Genomic DNA, 19,126 nt, shown 5'->3' with positions numbered 1-19,126 from the left:
GATGCCTTTGGCTCTTCCTCAATCGCGCTACCATCGACCACCTTCTCTTTATTGACTACCTCTTCAACAAGCTCCTTTGATGGCTCCTTCATGGGGGGATCTTCCAACTGCTTTCCACTCCTCAAAGTCACAGCATTCATATGCCCCTTTGGTGGTTGCTCTGTTTGACCCGGAAAAGTGCCCGGAGTCTTCAAAGATTGGCCAACTTGATGAGCAAGTTGACTTATTTGATTTTCCATGAGCTTGTTCTGAGCTTGTAGTTGTTGGATGTTGTTGTTAGTTGTGGTAACGAAGTTCTCAAGCATTAGCTCAAGGTTGGATTTTTGTGGAGGTGGTTGCATAGGTTGTTGGACTAGAGGTGGTCTTGCTTGGAAACCGGGTGGAGCATTATAATTATTGTTTCGAGGTGGTGGTGGAGGTGGATTTTGTTGAGCTTGGGAATTCTTGTAAGAGAAATTTGGATGATGTTTCCAACCTTCATTGTATGTGTTTGAATGAGGATCATATGGCCTTTTGGGATTTGAAGTGTAGAATGCATTGGCTTCCTCAATCGACATCTCATGTGAATTTTGTGGGCAGTCAGGGGCAATGTGACCTTGTACATTACACATTTGACAAGTTTCAGCAGATGAGCCAGAAGATGCCGCTTGGAACTTGTCAAACTTGCTTGTCAATGCCTGCATAGAACTAGTTAAAAGGGTTAGAGCATAAACATCATGCATACCTCCCTTTTTAACATTGCGTCGTCCTCCTGGATGGTAATTATCATTTGCCGCCATCTTCTCAATTAGCTCCTTTGCCTCAGTTGGGTTCTTAGTCAAGAGAGAACCCCTAGATGCAGCATCAATATAGATTCGGAACTCATGAGTCAAGCCATTGTAAAAGGTTTGGATCAACATCCATTCAGGAATACCATGATGAGGGCATTGTCTCTGCAATCGCTTGAACCTCCTCCATGCTTCATATAAGGACTCATCATCTGACTGCCCGAAAGTAGATAGCTCATTTCTCAACCTCGCAAATTTTTCCTGTCCCAAGAACTTGACTAGAAAAGCTTTCACCAGTTTGTCCCATGTGTCAAAAGAGCCAGTACCTTCATCTCTTAACCATTCCTTTGCTCTATCCCATAATGAGAAAGGGAATAGGCGAAGTCTAATAACATCATCTGTAACACCATTTAGTTTCATGGTATCGCACTTTTCCAAGAAACTATCAATATGACTGACAGGGCATTCGTGAGGTGTGCCTGCAAATGAATCATTAGAGATGAATTGAATGAACTGTGGCTTAAATTCAAAGTTCTGAGCAGTAACGGGTGGTCTGACAATGCTAGAGAGGAGTCCCGTTGTGGTATCGGGAATGCCATATTCCAAAAGAGACTTTGTGCCTGGATCGACCATGTTTCTATGGTTTTGATTTCTCCTTCTTCTTCTACCTCCTCGTCTCCTTGCAGTTGCTTCAATTTCAGAATCAAATGGAATTAAATCGTCTGGCCCTAAACGTCGAGTTTGCATGCAACAAAGAACTAAAAGCAAAGAAATCAAAAACACAAGAGACAATAGCCGAAGCAACAAATAAAGCTTAGTAAAAACGAATCACAAATAACTAGTGTAAAACCGTTAGTCCCCGGCAACGGCGCCAAAATTTGATAGGCGTGTCGCGTACCTAACAAAAATAACCGAACTAACTCTACTATGTAGTTGAGCAAGTAGGGGTCGAATCCCAAGAGACTAAGGACTACTAATTAAACAGACTCAAATCAATACTAAGCAAGTAACCAATCAATATCGAGAAATCTATTCTAGAACAATTACGAACTATCAAGCAAAGAAAATTATAATAATGAATTAATCAAGAACTAAAGACATCTAAGATTAAGTATCCCCACTAATATGAATCAATGCAATAGAACAATCCCTTTCCCTCAATTTAAATCAATAAATATTCCACAGGACGGATGCTTCCTAAAACAATACTAAGAGTTTCTTTCGATCAACTAATAGCTTCCCTAACATGCAATCATACCTATTTTCATGGAATCATACATATTAAAGACATTGAGAACGGCATCCTATAAGCCCTAGCAAGAACAATTAGCTATTTTCATGCATAAAAGCTCTTACTTTTAATTAGGGTTCTAAATTCAATTAAGAATCAACTTTCGTTGTAAACCTAATCACATTCAATAATACTATTTCTAGTTTATCATTGATAATAAAACCAACCCTAACAAAGAGAAATTATGAATTAATTAAATTGGGAATTGGGAATCAAATAACACATCAATCCATATTAGGGTTCAACCTAACCCTAGATTATGAAACTACTCACACATAATAATAGAAATAACAAGACAATTAATTAAAGAAAACATAATAACAATAAAAATTAAAGAGAATAAGGAAGAAAAATCAATACTTGGAATTGAAATTAAATATGAAAACTTGAATCTTGAAAGTAATAATGAAGAACGTAATACCAAAAGCTCTAAAATAATGTATGTAAAAGTGATAGATAAAAGACTATCTAAAACCTATTTATATGATAGGAAAATAGTAGTAGTCTTTTCTTAGGATTAGGACTCCTAAAATCCCTAAAATAGGGCTAAATTCGTTGGTAACGAAGAGGCCGCAACCGGGCTGCGGTACAAGGTCGCGAGGTATTGGTGCGGTGTAGGCTGCTGACTTGAATTCTTGCTCCTTTGTGAAGTGCGCCGCAGGTAGGCTGCGGTAGGTCATAATAAACCGCAATCAAGCTGCGGACTAGGCTGCCATGATGCTTCGTGGATGCTAAAAACGCTCCATATGAAGAATATCTTGCGTCCAAGTTGAATTCCACGCAAATCGATCCCTATTCCTATAAAAAACAAAAACAAACAAACTGAGAAGAGCAATATCGAAATAGGAAGAATAATAGCTCTAAAAGAGTAGGAAAATGAAGGAAACACAATAAAATATGACCAAATATCACATATAAATCATGTATAATATCGTGTTATCAATAAACAACATGGAAAATAGAACTGTAATCTTAGAAAAAGCGTTCTCTATTTATATGGTTTTAGAACGCCTATAGTAGATGATAGTTTTGTTTTCCTTATTTTTTTATTAAAAATTATAATAATAATAATAATAATAATAATAATATTATTAATATTATTATTATTATTATTATTCATTAATTAATTAATAATTAGTAATAACAATAATAACTGCATTCCGTGATAAATAAAAGACTAATACTTGTATATACGAAGTATGATACTTAAATCGCATTTGATTACATCGTTTGATAAAAAACATACCAAATATTTATAACATTAAAAAAAAAAGGAATTTGATACAATTAAGCTATACTACACATGGAAAATTAATAGAACACCATAATGAATTATAAAACAATTGTACCAATTTAGACAACCACCACTGCTATTAACATTTAATTTAACACCAAAAGCCACCAACACCTCTGAGCACCGCCCCAATCAACGATACAACCACCTCCTTTGCACCCGCGTCTAATTTCTGCAGCAACAATTCAGACAACCACCACTATAATCAGAGCAGCCGCAACCCACACCCCTGCTCACGAATCAACCACCCAAAAATGAAAACAACAACCAAGAACCAACACTGCAATTAAAAAAAAAAAACGATACATAATTATTTCTATTGTGAGTACTCCAATTTACTTAATAAAAAATAAAAATTAAACTAAATCTAAAGGTGTAAATCAGAAGTTTGAGATTTAAAATTAACAATTGAGACTTAAAACGAAATGATAAAAATGAAAAACAGAAATTCGAATTAGAATAAAATCTAAAGTAAAATATCGATAAAAAAATTGATAAAATCAGAGGTTATAACTTGAAAAACAAACCCACAGAGAAACCGCACCAAAAACCCACAGATCTAAAACAATTGAGAAGTAAAACGAAATATTAAAAATGAAAATTAGATCAGATATCTGAAAAAGAATGCAATCATGAACTTCAGATCGGAAAATAAGCAAAAAAAAATAAAATCATATCAATCACTTTAAAACAACCAAAAATGAATTTGAACATTGACATTAGAACACAAATGAGACTAATCTTGATATACCTTATTGCATCTATAGACTTCTCAATGAGTTTTATTGCAACATTTGTACATCGAAATTCGAACACAAAATTAGGTTTCTCCAACTCGATCGACGACGTTAGTTCGTGGAAAGAATCAAATCAACCCACCGCGGACAATCCAAGGTTGAAGGGGCTGCCATGATGGTGATCAACGAGGGTTTTGATTTGCTTTAATCTACTGCGGGTTGGAGCCTTGGAGGTGATGATGGCAGTAGAACATGGTGTAATTAAGGGATGAAGTGAGAACTTAGAGGAGAGTGAACTCAGAGAAGGAGTAAGGGTTAGAGGAGGGAGATGTGGAATGAAATAAGAAATTAGAGAAGTGACGGCTTGATTGAAAGGAAAGAAGTTAGGGTTAGTGACTTAGTGGTATACACGTTCCTTTTTTTTTAAAAAAAAATACTTATAGAACAGTTAACCAAGAGAGGCGCTCTATATTGTCTAGTTAAAATTTTGCATGTATCAAATAATAGAGCGGTTAACTTTGATAGGCGCTCTACAGGTTTAACATACTAAGCATTTATCTTACATAGGCGCTCTGTATAATTCTAGAGAACGCCTATGTAACTTGACAGTTGTGTATAGTGTGTTACTTATTCCTATTTTTGTGGTAGTGATTAAACCCTAATTTCTTAATCATCAACCTCAACAGTCACACAAACCCTATTTTTAGAATAAAAGTTATCAAAATCTAATTCTAGTCCTTTACATTAAAATTGAAGGCAATTGAAGACAAATTGAGCAAGGTATAAGCTAAGGGGGGAAATTGGGAAAAGAGGGGAAAAGGATTTTAAGTGGTCACGTGCAACACACAAGACTTTTTTTAGCCGGATAAAAAAAAGTCAATGGTCGGAATCCGGTCAAATGACCCTCACCACAACCTAGGTGCGATATAAAAACTTTTTGTGGCACCTTTTTTATTTATTATTATTATTATAAAAAAGACCTTTACAACAAGAACATCTATTTAAAAGGACCTTTCTCACAAGTAGCTTTAGTAAAGTAGCTATATATTTCAGTATAATATATCACAGATGAGCCCCTTGATATCAATTAGAAGGTTTTACTTCAACATGAGACAATCTAAAAAAACATACATACACTATAACTTGATCTGGTGTTATTATATCTGCTCTCTATATTCTAATCATTCTAATGAGGGAGAAGGCGAATTCGGAGGCCTTCAGCAGATACTGGATCTGGAGTATAGATTAATTTCTCATCAGGATTAGCTTTGGACAATCTAAATCGAGTTACAACGTTGTGCAAAAATACAAGGATCTTAATTCGAGCATACTCATTACCATAACACATATGTTGCCCTTTTCCAAAGGGTACAAATGTATTAGGCTGCATTGTGGCTTCAAATCTTGAAGGCTCAAACTTTTCCGGGTTTGGAAAATACTTTGGATCCTTGTGAGTTGAATAAAAATTCCAGTGAACCTATTTAATCAAAGCATAAAAAATAGTACAAAAGAATAATTATCAGAATTATATTGATATAATATGTACTTAAATCATTATTTTTGGTAATTTTATTAATATTTCTTTAGATTCTTCATAAATAGTTTAGTAATATTATGGTATGTCTTAGCTAGATTATTAGTTTTGTACAAGTACATTACTTAATGCAATTGAACCATCATGGCGTGACACTTTCATAAAATTGACTTCTTTTTTAATTGATACATTTTGACTATGTTTCAAAATGACTTTTAATGACTTTGACAATCATCAATTAAAAAAATATATATATACTTCGTATATAATTGAATATATATATAATGGTAAATCAAACATGATAAAAACAACGTGTCAATTTAAAATGAAATGATAAAGTGTATTTCTGGAAAGCTTTAATGTAATTGAATTTCTTTCTTCTACTCAATTTCATACCTTCCATCCCTTTGGGATTGTGAAGCCGGCATAAGAGAGGTCAGTTATGGCCTCTCTAAAACCTCCGGGTGCCGGTGGTATTAGTCTCATAGATTCACATACCACATTCCAAGTGTACTTCATTTTTTGAATATCCTTCCAAGTTAATAGCTCCCCTTTCCTTTTTGATTTCGCAATCGCCAATTGTTCTTGTGATAGAAGATGCATGTAGAAAAATAAAAAAAAAGGGTTAGGAATCAGAAATAAACGATAGTTAGTATAAAAAATGTTATGTTCAATTCTCTCATGATCAAAGTGTAACACTTAAAATAAAACGAATGGAGTATAATGATATTTTATGTATATTGCAACACCATACTACTTCTATTTTTTTTTTAGTTGACATGTTTTGACTTTAGCAGTATTCATACAACTCTCTTTGACCATGTTTTGTGATTTATATGTGAAGAAAAGTATGGTAAGTAAGATCTTGTTAGATTCGTCACTAACGTATATTTTCAAAGTATCAACTTTTTATAGTTTTTGCTTATCGATAATTAAAGATATTAATGAAGATATTAATGATTGAATTTGTGATTGTCAAACGTGACTAAAGAAATGTGTCAACTTAAAAGAAACGGAGGAAGTACCTTGTAAAACTCTTGCATAAACATGGGGGTATTCAGCAAGATGACTAATAACAAATGTGATGGCACTACTTGAAGTATACAATCCAGCAAACAAGACACCAAGAATTAGACCAGCTAACTCGTCGTCTTCAAAAGCCACGCCTTCTTTATCCGAAGACCTTAGCACTCGAGTCAATAGGTCGTCTTGAATCTCTTGATCGCAATTATTCATACCATTTTCTAACAATGCCAATTTCTTCTTTCTAATTAAATCAATAAGCTTGTCTAGGACAGCTTTCGACGCCTTCATAGCCCGATTGTATTGCGTACCAGGCAAGTTCACAGGCACGGACAAAAGCCCTTTAACCAAAGTATTAAAACGTTCAGCTAATTCCTTCACTTGATCTATCTCATGGAAGTTAAACGACAAGAGACAAATTAGTTCAAAGGTGAACTCTTTAGATAAAAATTGAACCTTTACTTCGTCGTAAGGCACCCAATACATCTCTACATGATCTCGTGTCTTTGAATCCATTACATGAATATATTGTTGCAAGGACTCGAGCTTAAGGAAGTTAAGTAATTGCTCAACAAATAATTTAAGTGATGGGATATCACGATCAATTGATTTCAAAGAGAGAGCTTTCACAAAGGTGTGAGGTAACCAAGGCTTAAATTTATCTTCATTTGAATGTATGAACTTGTTACCTAATGGACCACAAAATACCGCGATTTTTTCCCCTGCCAATGAAGTTTGGAAGACATCATGAGAGTGTCTTACCATTCGATCACGTATAAATTCAGCAGGGCGTCGGACATAATCTAAGGTTTCACCAAGAATCGGCCAGCCGGTTTTACCCGGAGGTAGGTTTGTGCTAGGCTTGACCTTCCTAGACTTACGAAAGAAGAGAAGGAAAATTGCTAAGACAATTGCTAAGAAAATAATTGAAGTCATTGTTATGCTCTTGTTATTCAATTTTAATTATGTGTAGGTGATCTTTAGTTAGATAAATAGTACACTAGATAAACTAGATCATGTTGAATTAATTTAATTTTTTGTAATAATACTCAATTTGTGAACATATATATAATAATTCATCATATATTGATATTCTTTACGGTTTAATTTGTAAGGTAATCCAATCCCATAGAAATATTACTTCTTTAATTTTTAAAGAAAATTGAGACTTATTTGTGCATGTTTTTAGCTGGATCATTGGCATGAGTTTAGTGAAGCACATTTGCCATGATATAGTATGAAGCCTACTCACTTTTGCTACACGGAAATGGTGGCTAAAAAATTAGTTTTCTTCTTTTGCGTTTGATGCATGTAATGTATTTGATTGTTGTGCATTAATTATTATATTATTGATGCATGCATTAACAATATATCGTTGTAGTATGATTGAAAACATTAGTGTTTAAAGTCGTGTATTACATACCGTTCAACACAAATATCTTAAGAAGAAAGAAAAAAAAAAAAAAAAAAAGAAAGATATTCATCAATTTCAAAAAAAAAAAAAAATTAAAAGTTAAAATGATTAATAAAATCAATAGTTAAATAGAATAATACAAAATAATAATAAAAAAATTCCAATTTAAATATCAATAAAGAAACTTTCATGAATTCTTCATATATGCATATCCAAGTATCTTGTTTCATTAATAACAAAATGGGCCTGGGTGATCCAAAGCCCCAACAAATAAGAGTGCCAGTCCAATAACAAGTTCAAAGGAGATTCTTTACTAAAATCAACGGAAGCTAAATCCTATAGCTTATAAGGTTCTTTTTTCTTTCTTTAAAACCAATATGGAACAATTCACATGTGCGCAACAAATGAGGTTTCAACATTGATGAAGGTTAACTAGAAGCTACATTCAAAGGTCAAAGTCTTCGTCATCATCCATCTCTCGATCCATTAATACCCAAGATCCATCCGACCGTTGGACCATGCCCCTATTCTTCAATATCCACCAACCAACAGGGATGAGGAACTCATCCTTTAAATTATCCCAATGTTTATTTACTAACGAAATATCACGATCTACAACCAATTCGAACGCTTTCTCACCACATTGAGATCCAGCAACGCCGTGCAAGTAGATCTCCGAGTTGTGCCAAGTAACTAAATTTCCGGGGAACTTCAAGTACGGTGACCTAGTTGTGTCGATGACCAACTCCTCTCCGACATGGACATAGTCGATAGGTGGGTAGTGTGGTACGACATCTAGGGTGTTACGTACCCTTAAGATCTTAAGGTTGTCATATTTTAAAAAGAACTTTAAAAAATTGGCGTCTCCAACTCGAGGACTAGCAAATAATATGGCTGTTACTAAGCATGATTTTCCAGGGGAGCTTTTAGGCTTGTTAAGGTTGTTAACAACTATATCAGCCGCGTTTAGTGTAGCTTGTGCTGCTCCCATACTATGGCCTGTTATTGTTATACTAACCTCTTCATTCTTGTATTGTTCCATTAGGTTTCGAATCTCAAGTAGAACCTATATTAAATCCATCCAAGAATAATGACATAATAAGTAAGCAAAATTTACATGACTATATATATACTTATCTTTATGCAATCACATATAAAAGACATGCAGTCAACAAAATATGTGTGAATAATGTAAAATGAATAGTGAGCAAACTTTATAAACATTAGGACTTTTTTTCAAAAACTACCAAATAAAACCCAAATTTTATAAGAAATAACCTAATAAAATAAAATTATTATAAACTACCAAATAAAGGTAAAATGTTGTAAAAACTACCTAAGAAAAAGGTAAAATGTTATAAACACCACCCTTACCAGATTTTCACTATTGGCCGACCTCATAACACTCTCGAAACCACTGTTTTCATTCCCAAAACTAACACAATTTACTCAAAATTGCCTCCACCACACCTAAACCACCTTTTAACCCCTAAACAAACATCTCTAACCCTAAAAACCACTTTCCTGAGGCACTAATTATTCTACCCTCACCAACTCAGAATATCCTCCAACCACCTCGAAAATAACCTTACCACGTACCTTGAAAACCAACCCTCGGGATGGTGTCGGGGGTGTTTCCGTGTTTTATGATGGATCAACTTTGTAAAATTAGTGGAAATTCAATCAAATGTAGTATCGTATAATATTTTACCTTTTATTAGGTAGTTTTTTTTTTTTTTTGAGGGAAACCTTTTATTAGGTAGTTTCTTACAAAATTTAGGTTCCATTAGATAGTTTCTCACAAAATTTAGGTTCTATTAGGTAGTTTCTCACAAAAAGTCCTTCTCACAAAAAGTCCTTAATATTATGTATCCAAAAAAAGATGTTCAAAGGACTTATCTTACCTGATTTAAAAAAGATGTTCAAAGGACTTATCTTACCTGATTTCTAGCACTAGTTTTGTTGAATGGAGATTTAGGGTCATCCGATGTATAAATTGAGTACCATCCTTCATGTACTCTAGCCTTATCACCTACATCATCAGCTCCAAGAATATCGGAAACCGGAACTAGACGAAATTGCAAGTTATTGACCCACTCCAACGACTGAATACTCCCTCTCCAAGCAATAACAATGTCTCTCCTCCCTAACAATTCCACGGACTCGTCCTCCGCCACCGCCACGTACCCTATAAAATTGGACTCTTTACTCCATGCCTCTCTAGACCATGACTTAAAAATGAAGGCATCAGGCAAATCTATCCCTGAAGTTGCATACAAGAATCTTGTAACGCGATACTTGTACCGATTTCCATTAGCTAGACCAACGTTTGAGAAGAAATTTTTCTTGGAAAAAAAACTACTACCAGCATATTTTGATTTCTTTGAGCTATTGAATGTATCATAAGTCGATTGAGACATTTCTCCGTAATGAATGATGTATCTTCGAAGATCGATATCGAGGGGGTTTAAGAGGCCTTCCCAATTGTTTTCACCACTTAATTTTTTCCATGTTTTTGCAATGTGATGGGAAGACTTCATCTTTCTGTTTTTTTCCATGGCTAAATTTACTTGCTTATTGAAAAAAAAAAAAAATGTATATATTTGAAAACTACTTAGATTTATGCATAATTTATGCAAGTGTTTGAGCAATTGAGGTTGTACATACTAATATATAGTCACACAAATTGATCATGTGAGTTCAAAAGCATATACTATTTCGTCATATATGAATTCATTTTTTGTCATAGCATGTTCAAAAGCTTATACTATTCGTCATATATATGAGTATCATATGAACATATGGAAAAGAAAGATGTATAAAATGGACATATCATGCATTGCACGACACACTCAATGAGGTTGGTGATGACACTTTTTGTTTGAAGTTTATGCTATTGCGTGCAATGTAACGTTCATTTTGGTTATATATAACTTGGATTTCTCACATGGGAACGTATATACTTTGAATTTCTCATCAGACATTATGTGGAATAATATTTTTATCATATTTAGTTAACGGACTATTCTTATAAAATCAACTTTTTTGGAGGTGTAATTATAAAGTCAATTCTTAGTTGATACACTTCTTTTTTCTTTTTATAAAATAGCATAAATCTCCTTAATTTTTCTAATCAAGTAAATCTATTGCCTCATTTTTTATCTACTATCCTCTAACTAAAAATATAGAAACTCATTAGCCTTTAAACGTGATAAAAGATAATATCTCACTATCCACTAATTACCAAGACGAACTACCAACAAGTAATGTGCATGTTATCCTGTAAAATGAGAGCATTTGAATGATAATTAAGATATAAATATATAATTAATCTGAACAACTTTCAAAACATAATACCCCAATATAATAAGCTATGTTACTTGGACTCGGGTACCCATGTCTAACATGGGTACGTGTCTAAGCGTCCGACTCGGTTATTTTGTGAAAAAATTCCATGATTTTGAACTAAAAGTGAAGTGTCCGAGTGTCATACTAATGTCCAAGTGTCGAGGGTCCGACACCGGTACGTGAGGTGAAATGAAGTGTCCGAGTAACATAGATAATAAGATCAAATTATTTTGTCAAAAAAAAAAATCAAGTCATAACAGGGGCGTTGCTTTAAATATCATACATGCACAAACAGTGAAAGGGGTTACGAATGTGCTAGCTAGTTTGCCATTAACGACAATTAACAATAACGAAAACGGAAAAGCAAGCAATCAACGAGACAAGGAGAATTACCGTGAGAAATCCGAGAACCGGGAGAAAAACCCACCAATCCACTATGGAGTAACAATTTGATGAAGATTAATGTAGATTACAAGCATTAATCACCATTAAAGCTCCCACGCACCCCAAACTCACCCTCTCAAACACTCAAACCCTAAGTGTTTGGGTTTTACATTATTGAGGCTTTCTCTCTCTACATCTTTCCCCTCATCTTATTCATTTTTCACTACAATGATAAATCATGAGTATTTATAGTGCTAGGCTAAATAAAACAATCCTACAGTCTTAAATAAGCCACATCACTTAAGTCGCAAAACCGTAGAAAACACTAAAACAGGGCACACACGAGGTTCGACCGAACCTACCCCATGTTCGACCGAACCACGGGTGGTTCGATCAAACCTCCAGAGCTTCGTTCGAACCTTCGAGGAAGTAGCAGTTGCAATTGAATTTCTACGACAGGTTCGACCGAACCTTTCAGAAGTTCGGTCGAACTCCTGTACTGCTCAGACAAGTCTTTGTAAAATGGCCATAACTTCCTCGATTCTCTACCAAATCGAGCTTATGACCAGCCGTTGGAAAGCTCTTGAGACGAGCTAGCACCTCAAACTTGAATCATCTCAATATTACTTTTAGATCTTGAGATATGCCCATTTGAAGTCAGCTGCTACTTTTCATTATTGCTTTGCACCAAGCAAACAATCCATAGCTTAACACCAAAGCTATGCAACCCCTTAGCCACCTTGAACCGTTCTCCACCCTTCTCAAACCCAAAAATCTCCCACTTGGAGATCGGTTCAAGTTTGAGAACAAACACACTACACATATACTCTCATGGCTTCTCCATTATGCTCCAACATCTCTACATAAGTCATACAATCTCCCAACCTGGAAATCGACTTATCATCAAGAGATAACACCAACACAATGAGCCAACCATCGTCATCAACATCTTTGCTAATCACCATAACAAAGATTCGTTTTCTCTACACCAAGAAAACAAACCCACTTCCTCTAAACCAAGGAAGTGACATCAAGGTCTTCACCAACCTTGACAAACTCATCACATGACCGAGGGTTTTTTCCATGTTCTCCAAGAACTTCACCATGCTCTAAACCGAACACACCCTCTAAAACAACACACAAGCCAAAGGAATTCTTCTTTGCTCTTGGAACAACTCACCATGCTCCCACCCAAACAAAACATCCTTTGCTCTACTTGCTTTCCCACACACAATGTCCATGTGTGCAGCACATGTCCTCTTCACCAAGGAACACCACCTCCTCTACACCAAGGAGACCAAACATCAAGATCAACACAAATCTTGATAACAACACTTTCTCTCAACCAAGAAAGCACCACTTCCTCTATACCAAGGAAGCAAAACCGGAGTCTACACCAACTCCAACACACCACCTTCTACACACCAAGAAGGCAATGCAAACATTGAGATCTCAACCAACCTCAACAACACACCCATTTCCTCTACACCAAGGAAATGACACCTCCTCTCAACCAAGGAAGCAAACATCAAAGTCTTCACCAACTTTGATAAACATCATGTTATCCAAGGGATTTTCCTATTTCTCCGAGCACTTCAACCGCACTTCACACGAACTCACCCTCCGTGACAAACACAAGCTTTTGGGCATTTTCCTTTTGTTGATGGAACACTCCAACCATGCTCCCACCTCAACAAGCACCCATACTTGTCTTTCACACATGCTAAAGCCACATGTGCATTCACCACTCACAACCACCATGTGAGCCTTCATGATACACCTTCACATGGCACGTCTTTCCCGGTCTTCTTCTATCATTGAAACACCGAACACCACGGCTTCTCTCCAATGACAATCCAACCAACAATGCCTACCGCAAAGATTCACATCATTTCACAAAACCCATGTGAGACCCCTTCACTTGACATGCTTTTCCCGGCCATCTTCCACCATTGAAACACCAAAACCATAACTCTTCCTCAATGGCAATCCGACCAAGTCATGCCTCCGCAAAGAACACACCCCTCATGACTAGCCATGTGTTTCCCAAGGTTTCAAGGCACCACTCAATTGTCCCATGAACTTCAAATCGAGTTCCCTCAACAATTTCTCCATGGCCATCCCTCACATACAACATGTAGCCACTCCTGATATTGAGTTTACTACCGGATATCAAAATGGGGAAATTCTTGAAATCCTTCAACTCCAACATCAACATTCCATAGATTTCATTCTCCTACTCCGTCTTCAATTGTTAATCAAACACAAAATTCAAGACTTTTCAATTTCAATAACAACCAATTGAAATATATACCAAAGACTCAAATTTTGAACACCCACAACACCAAAATTGAAAATTTAACACCAAAAACTCAATCTTTGGACTTTCCAATCACAAACAACAAGCATACCACACAATCTAGCCCTAAAAAACCGCCAAAACAACCTTGGCTCTGATACAAATTGAAAGGGATTCCGAATTTGCTAGCTAAGTTTGCGATTAACGACAATTAACAATAACGAAAACGGAAAAACAAGCAATAAACGAGACAAGGGGAATTTACCGTGGGAAACCCAAGAACCGGGAGAAAAACCCACCAATCCACTATGGAGTAACAATTTGATGAAGATTAATGTAGATTACAAGCTTTAATCACCATTAAAGCTCCCACCCCAAACTCACCCTCTCAAACACTCAAACCCTAAGTGTTTGGGTTTTACATTGAGGCTTACTCTCTCTACATCTTTCCTCTCATCTTATTCATTTTTCACTACAATGACAAATCATGAGTATTTATAGTGCTAGGCTAAATAAAACAATCCTAAGTTCTTAAATAAGCCACATCGCTTAAGTCGCAAAACCGTAGAAAACACTAAAACAGGGCACACACGAGGTTCGACCGAACCTACCCCATGTTCGACCGAACCAAGGGTGGTTCGGTCAAACCTTTAGAGGTTCGTTCAAAACTTCGAGGCAGTAGCAGTTGCAATTGAATTTCTACGATAGGTTCGACCGAACCTTTCAGAAGTTCAGTAAATTAAAACTCCCGTACTGCTCAGACAAGTCTTTGTAAAATGGCCATAACTTCCTCGATTCTCGACCAAATTAAACTTATGACCAGTCGTTGGAAAGCTCTTGAGACGAGCTAGCACCTCCAACTTGAATCATCTCAATATCACTTCTATATCTTGAGATATTCCCATTTGAAGTCAGCTGCTACTTTTCATTATTGCTTTGCACCAAGCAAACAATCCATAGCTTAACACCAAAGCTATGCAACCCCTTAGCCGCCTTGAACCGTTCTCCACACTTCTCAAATCCAACAAACAGGACCAATACATTTAGTAAAGTACAAGGCTATGTATTAAACTAAGCTAGTCTAATAAAATCATTTATCAATGATTTGTCTCAATTCCTACTCAAATGTTTTCCAGGACAACTTCTAAGTTCTACCTTCTAAGCACCAAAATATTCTAACTAAATCATCTAATTCATAAGTAAAAGCTTTAACAAGCTTTGCTATCTAACAGCTACAGAGTACATGTTATCGTGATTTGATTTTCCTTGCTATTTTAATTCGAACTTTCACTTACCTTTATCAATGGCACGAAATATGTAGACGTTAAAGACAGGTAAACTCCCTTTTTGAATCAGCTCGTATACACATGAATCATAATTCACCTCCAAATTATTATCAAACACAAAGTTCAGCCAGTTTGTATAAAGATAGTAGCGATTAAATTTACTAGGCCTATTTGCTGCCCATCTGTATCCAACAACCCAGCTTTGGTTTCCAACCTGCAGCTTCACGGCTTGAGTGTCTTGGCCCATATGCTATATTGCCCATCTATTTGGGATTACCTACTTACAAATCAACATTTATATAAGTTGGTAAATTATATATTGTAGCAAATAATGCTAGGATAATAAACTATAGCATAGAAAATCTATGTGAATATTCAAGGATTAATGTGCACTACTATTTATTTTCTTCCCATTCAACTTTCTAATTCATTTCAATATTGTTTCTATTAATTAACCAGCTTATAACCAAATATTTGGATTCCTGGCATGAAAAACAAGATCAGATGGTGTCATGGTGCATATTTGAACTACGATTAGGAATTTTGAGTTTGTAAAATTAACATTTTAACTAGAGGTGAAACTAAAAAAAATTACATTAGAACTTAGAAGAACTCAGGGGTATAGAAAAGAAAATAAACCGGTTTAGATCGTTTAGTAACATGTGAAGGCATTCAGGTTGTCTGAAACATAGGCGCGCTCTAAATGTTGTTCTGCCTCTCCATAGCCTCCATAAATCTGGTAGCCTTTTCCGAAGCTCTTTCCTTTTCATCATCTGTAGGATCCTTCCTATTAGATAAGTAGCATAATTTGACTGCCGGAGTTTTTTCTGCAAGCATAATAACATGCTGATAAATTTATCAATTAAAAAAGATTAACAATATTAATAACATCTGATGCCTATTATTTTTTGAAGGTATAAGTCAGACCTTCATTCAAGGTAATAGTAATAGCTTATCTAATTTCTACCATGTAATAAATGGAGCCTTACACTACATCAACATCAACTTAAACCGACTAATTATGCAACAAATAATCAACATTACACGACTACTACCATACAAACTCCATGATATTAGTCATCCACCAAAGATTAATTTTAAATATTGTAATACCAACTCATAACATCATTCTAAGGCACGTATAAACTTCGCTACTATACTATTCCAAATACAAATTCGTCTAATTATGAATTTCAGGTCTTCTCCGAGTAGTATGACACTGACAGGAAATTACCCATGTTTTTACTCTACTATTTTGCTAAATAATGACTTAAAAGATGGCTTGTCCATTCTTATGAAAATGTGCAATTGAATTGCTTATCAACCATTTCACTAAATTTGCTTTATAACAGTCATCTAAATCAGTACTGTGATCATAAATTGGATCGATGAAATCTGATTTAGTGACCATTAGCCCAAGAGAGCATTTTTCACCCTTATTTCATATTATTGAACTCAAAAGTCAAAGATGTATGTCCACCAACACTACCAAAAGAAGAAAAAAAAACTCTGTTTTTAGCATATATTGCTCCTCTGCTACTACTATTTCTCTATAGACATCTTCAAAATTGTTCATCAAAAACATCATTCACAAGCAGCGATCCAACCAAAACAGTTTCACTGAGCCATATGCAGTCATGCAAATAACAACTTTTAAAATGTTTTCTGAGATTCCAAGAGACAGTCACAGTTGAACATTCCACCCTCAACGATCACACTAACAACAGGAGGTAGCAAATACAAATCGATATTCATGTAACACTATCAAAACTTTCAGATAAACCTTCAACCTTTACCTGAAACATGCTATTTAAATCACATAGTACATACGAGTAGTACTTAAAAATTATGTATAGTTAATAGATCTTAAAGATGATGTTATAACCTATGGTAGAGTAATACGATCTTGCCCTTGATCTGCGTCTCCAAACAGGTTGGTACTCAGAATCATCTTGATCATCTTTGTCTTCCTCATCAATCACAATTGATATATAAATTTAACTACTACGTATATATTATGCGGTTTTCTGTCAAAAGATTTCCACTATTTCTTCTACCAATAGTAATTGCTTCCAAAACTTTATTTCTTTCTCTTGCTTTTTCTCCTTCTCAAGACAGCTTTTGCAAAAATGGCAAAGAAATGCCAATCTTCAAACCTTCTTTGCTCAGGGTCTGTTGGGAGATTGGAATTCTCAGACTCCGGGACTAGTCCGACATATACTACTCGAACCGGAGAAGGTTGCGCCTTTCTTCTCCAATCTCTAGATGGAGGACCATGTAGACCTGAGGGTCCTAGTGCCGGCACACGTCCCATATCTAGAGGACGTGAAGCTTATGAACGAACCATTGGGAATCCTAATGCACTGGTGGATCACCCAACTTCAGGCAAATTATTCAGGCTTGGTGATGCCCTGGGAACTTCAACAACTGTCGGACCCAGAACTCGTGCTTCCGCAAGAAAGAAAATCCATGTCGATTACAAGCGACTGGCTGTTGGTGCAATCCATGGTCAGAACAAACAACGTGAAATGGCTACACCTAGTACGCGAGGCCACTCAGCTCCAACTCCACTCTGCTTGGGGAACGAAAAAGGGGAAGACCAATCAGATGTTTGGTCTAAAAGTAAAGGTGAACACAATGGAAAAATACAGCCAGTACTTGGGACGCTACATAACCGTCGACACCAATGCGTCATACGAGTCCAAGAAGGAGCTGGAAAAACTTCCATTCATGAATCGCGGAATGTCAATTCTACTATGGAATGCTAGGGGTATCACGCGAATGGGGTTTAAGCGCAACATCCACCAACTAATCCAAGATCACAACCCTGAAATTGTTGTCATCACTGAAACTAAAGTCCAAAAATCGGGGGTCGAAGAGATAGTCGAAAACCTCCCCTTCAACTCCTTCGAAGTGGTGGATCTGGTGGGACTCTCTGGGGGATACTCATGCTCTGGAACTCGAGAGTGAACAATATCCTTGTTGTCTCAAAGGAACCATGCGCAATTCACGCGGTGATTCAGGTGAAAGATAAACCTCCTTTCTTTCTTTCTTCTATTTATGCTAGTATTTGTGCAAAAGCTAGAATAGAGATGTGGCATGATCTACTTATGCTAAAAGATTGTCGTGGGTTGCCTGTGGGGATTTTAATGAAATTTTTTTTCCTCACGAAAAATGGGGCGGGAATCAACATCCAATTAACCAAATGAACATTTATAAAGAAACCATGGATAAATGTGGCCTAATTGACCATGGGTATACGGGTCATAAGCACACTTGGTTTAATAAAAGAAGAAAGAACCCGATTTTCGAGCGACTTGATAGGTTCTGGGCTACCCATACTTGGATCCGGTTATTTCTGGATGCTGTAGTTCAAAACCTACCAAGATTAAGTTCGGACCATAACCGGGTTTTATTGGGCTTTGATAAACAGATCGAAATCCCAGGCCAAAAATTGTTCAGATTTGAACCAATGTGGCTAGGTGTAGACACCCATTTGTGTCTCCCCAAAACCAAACCCAGTGATGAGTACCTTTCACGTCGAATCATAATCGAATGAAGTGAAAGTGTGGAAAGTCTAGTGTTGCGGTTAGTTTTTATTTCTTTTCTTTCTCTTTGTTTTTGAAAACCTATTTTAAGAAAACAGCCAATCCAGTTTGGTTTGGTCCATAGAAAGGGTCCAATAATAGTGTAGTTGGGTCGGTTTCGAAAAGAGTTTTCCAACGATATATTATAAGCCCAATTCCGAT

General features: G+C 36.0%; 1 protein-coding gene, 1 non-coding gene and 1 pseudogene across 2 annotated transcripts; 1 reads left to right on the top strand and 2 right to left on the bottom strand.

Moving 5' to 3' along the window:
* The first annotated feature begins 909 nt into the window (after nucleotides 1–909).
* Nucleotides 910–1,016, top strand: LOC145637469 (small nucleolar RNA R71). The gene has a single exon (XR_014114250.1). It is a non-coding gene; the product is annotated as a small nucleolar RNA R71 (small nucleolar RNA).
* A 4,259-nt stretch (nucleotides 1,017–5,275) lies between these two features.
* LOC145637156 (beta-amyrin 6-beta-monooxygenase pseudogene) lies at nucleotides 5,276–7,582 on the bottom strand (annotated as a pseudogene).
* Nucleotides 7,583–8,410: 828 nt separating this feature from the next.
* Nucleotides 8,411–10,609, bottom strand: LOC145635133 (phospholipase A1-IIgamma-like). The gene is made up of 2 exons (XM_081686417.1): nucleotides 10,001–10,609; nucleotides 8,411–9,126 (listed from the first exon to the last, which is right to left on the bottom strand). Exons 1-2 carry the CDS (start codon nucleotides 10,598–10,600, stop codon nucleotides 8,506–8,508), a joined length of 1,221 nt encoding a protein of 406 aa, XP_081542543.1. The 5' UTR covers nucleotides 10,601–10,609; the 3' UTR covers nucleotides 8,411–8,505.
* Between the last annotated feature and the right edge of the window lie 8,517 nt (nucleotides 10,610–19,126).

Source organism: Chenopodium album, chromosome 6 (assembly GCF_948465745.1).
Source record: "Chenopodium album chromosome 6, dcCheAlbu1.1, whole genome shotgun sequence".
In the NCBI taxonomy this organism is placed as follows: Eukaryota; Viridiplantae; Streptophyta; class Magnoliopsida; order Caryophyllales; family Amaranthaceae; genus Chenopodium; species Chenopodium album.
Note: the sequence above shows the minus strand (reverse complement) of the source record. Positions and strands in the feature narration are given on the sequence as shown.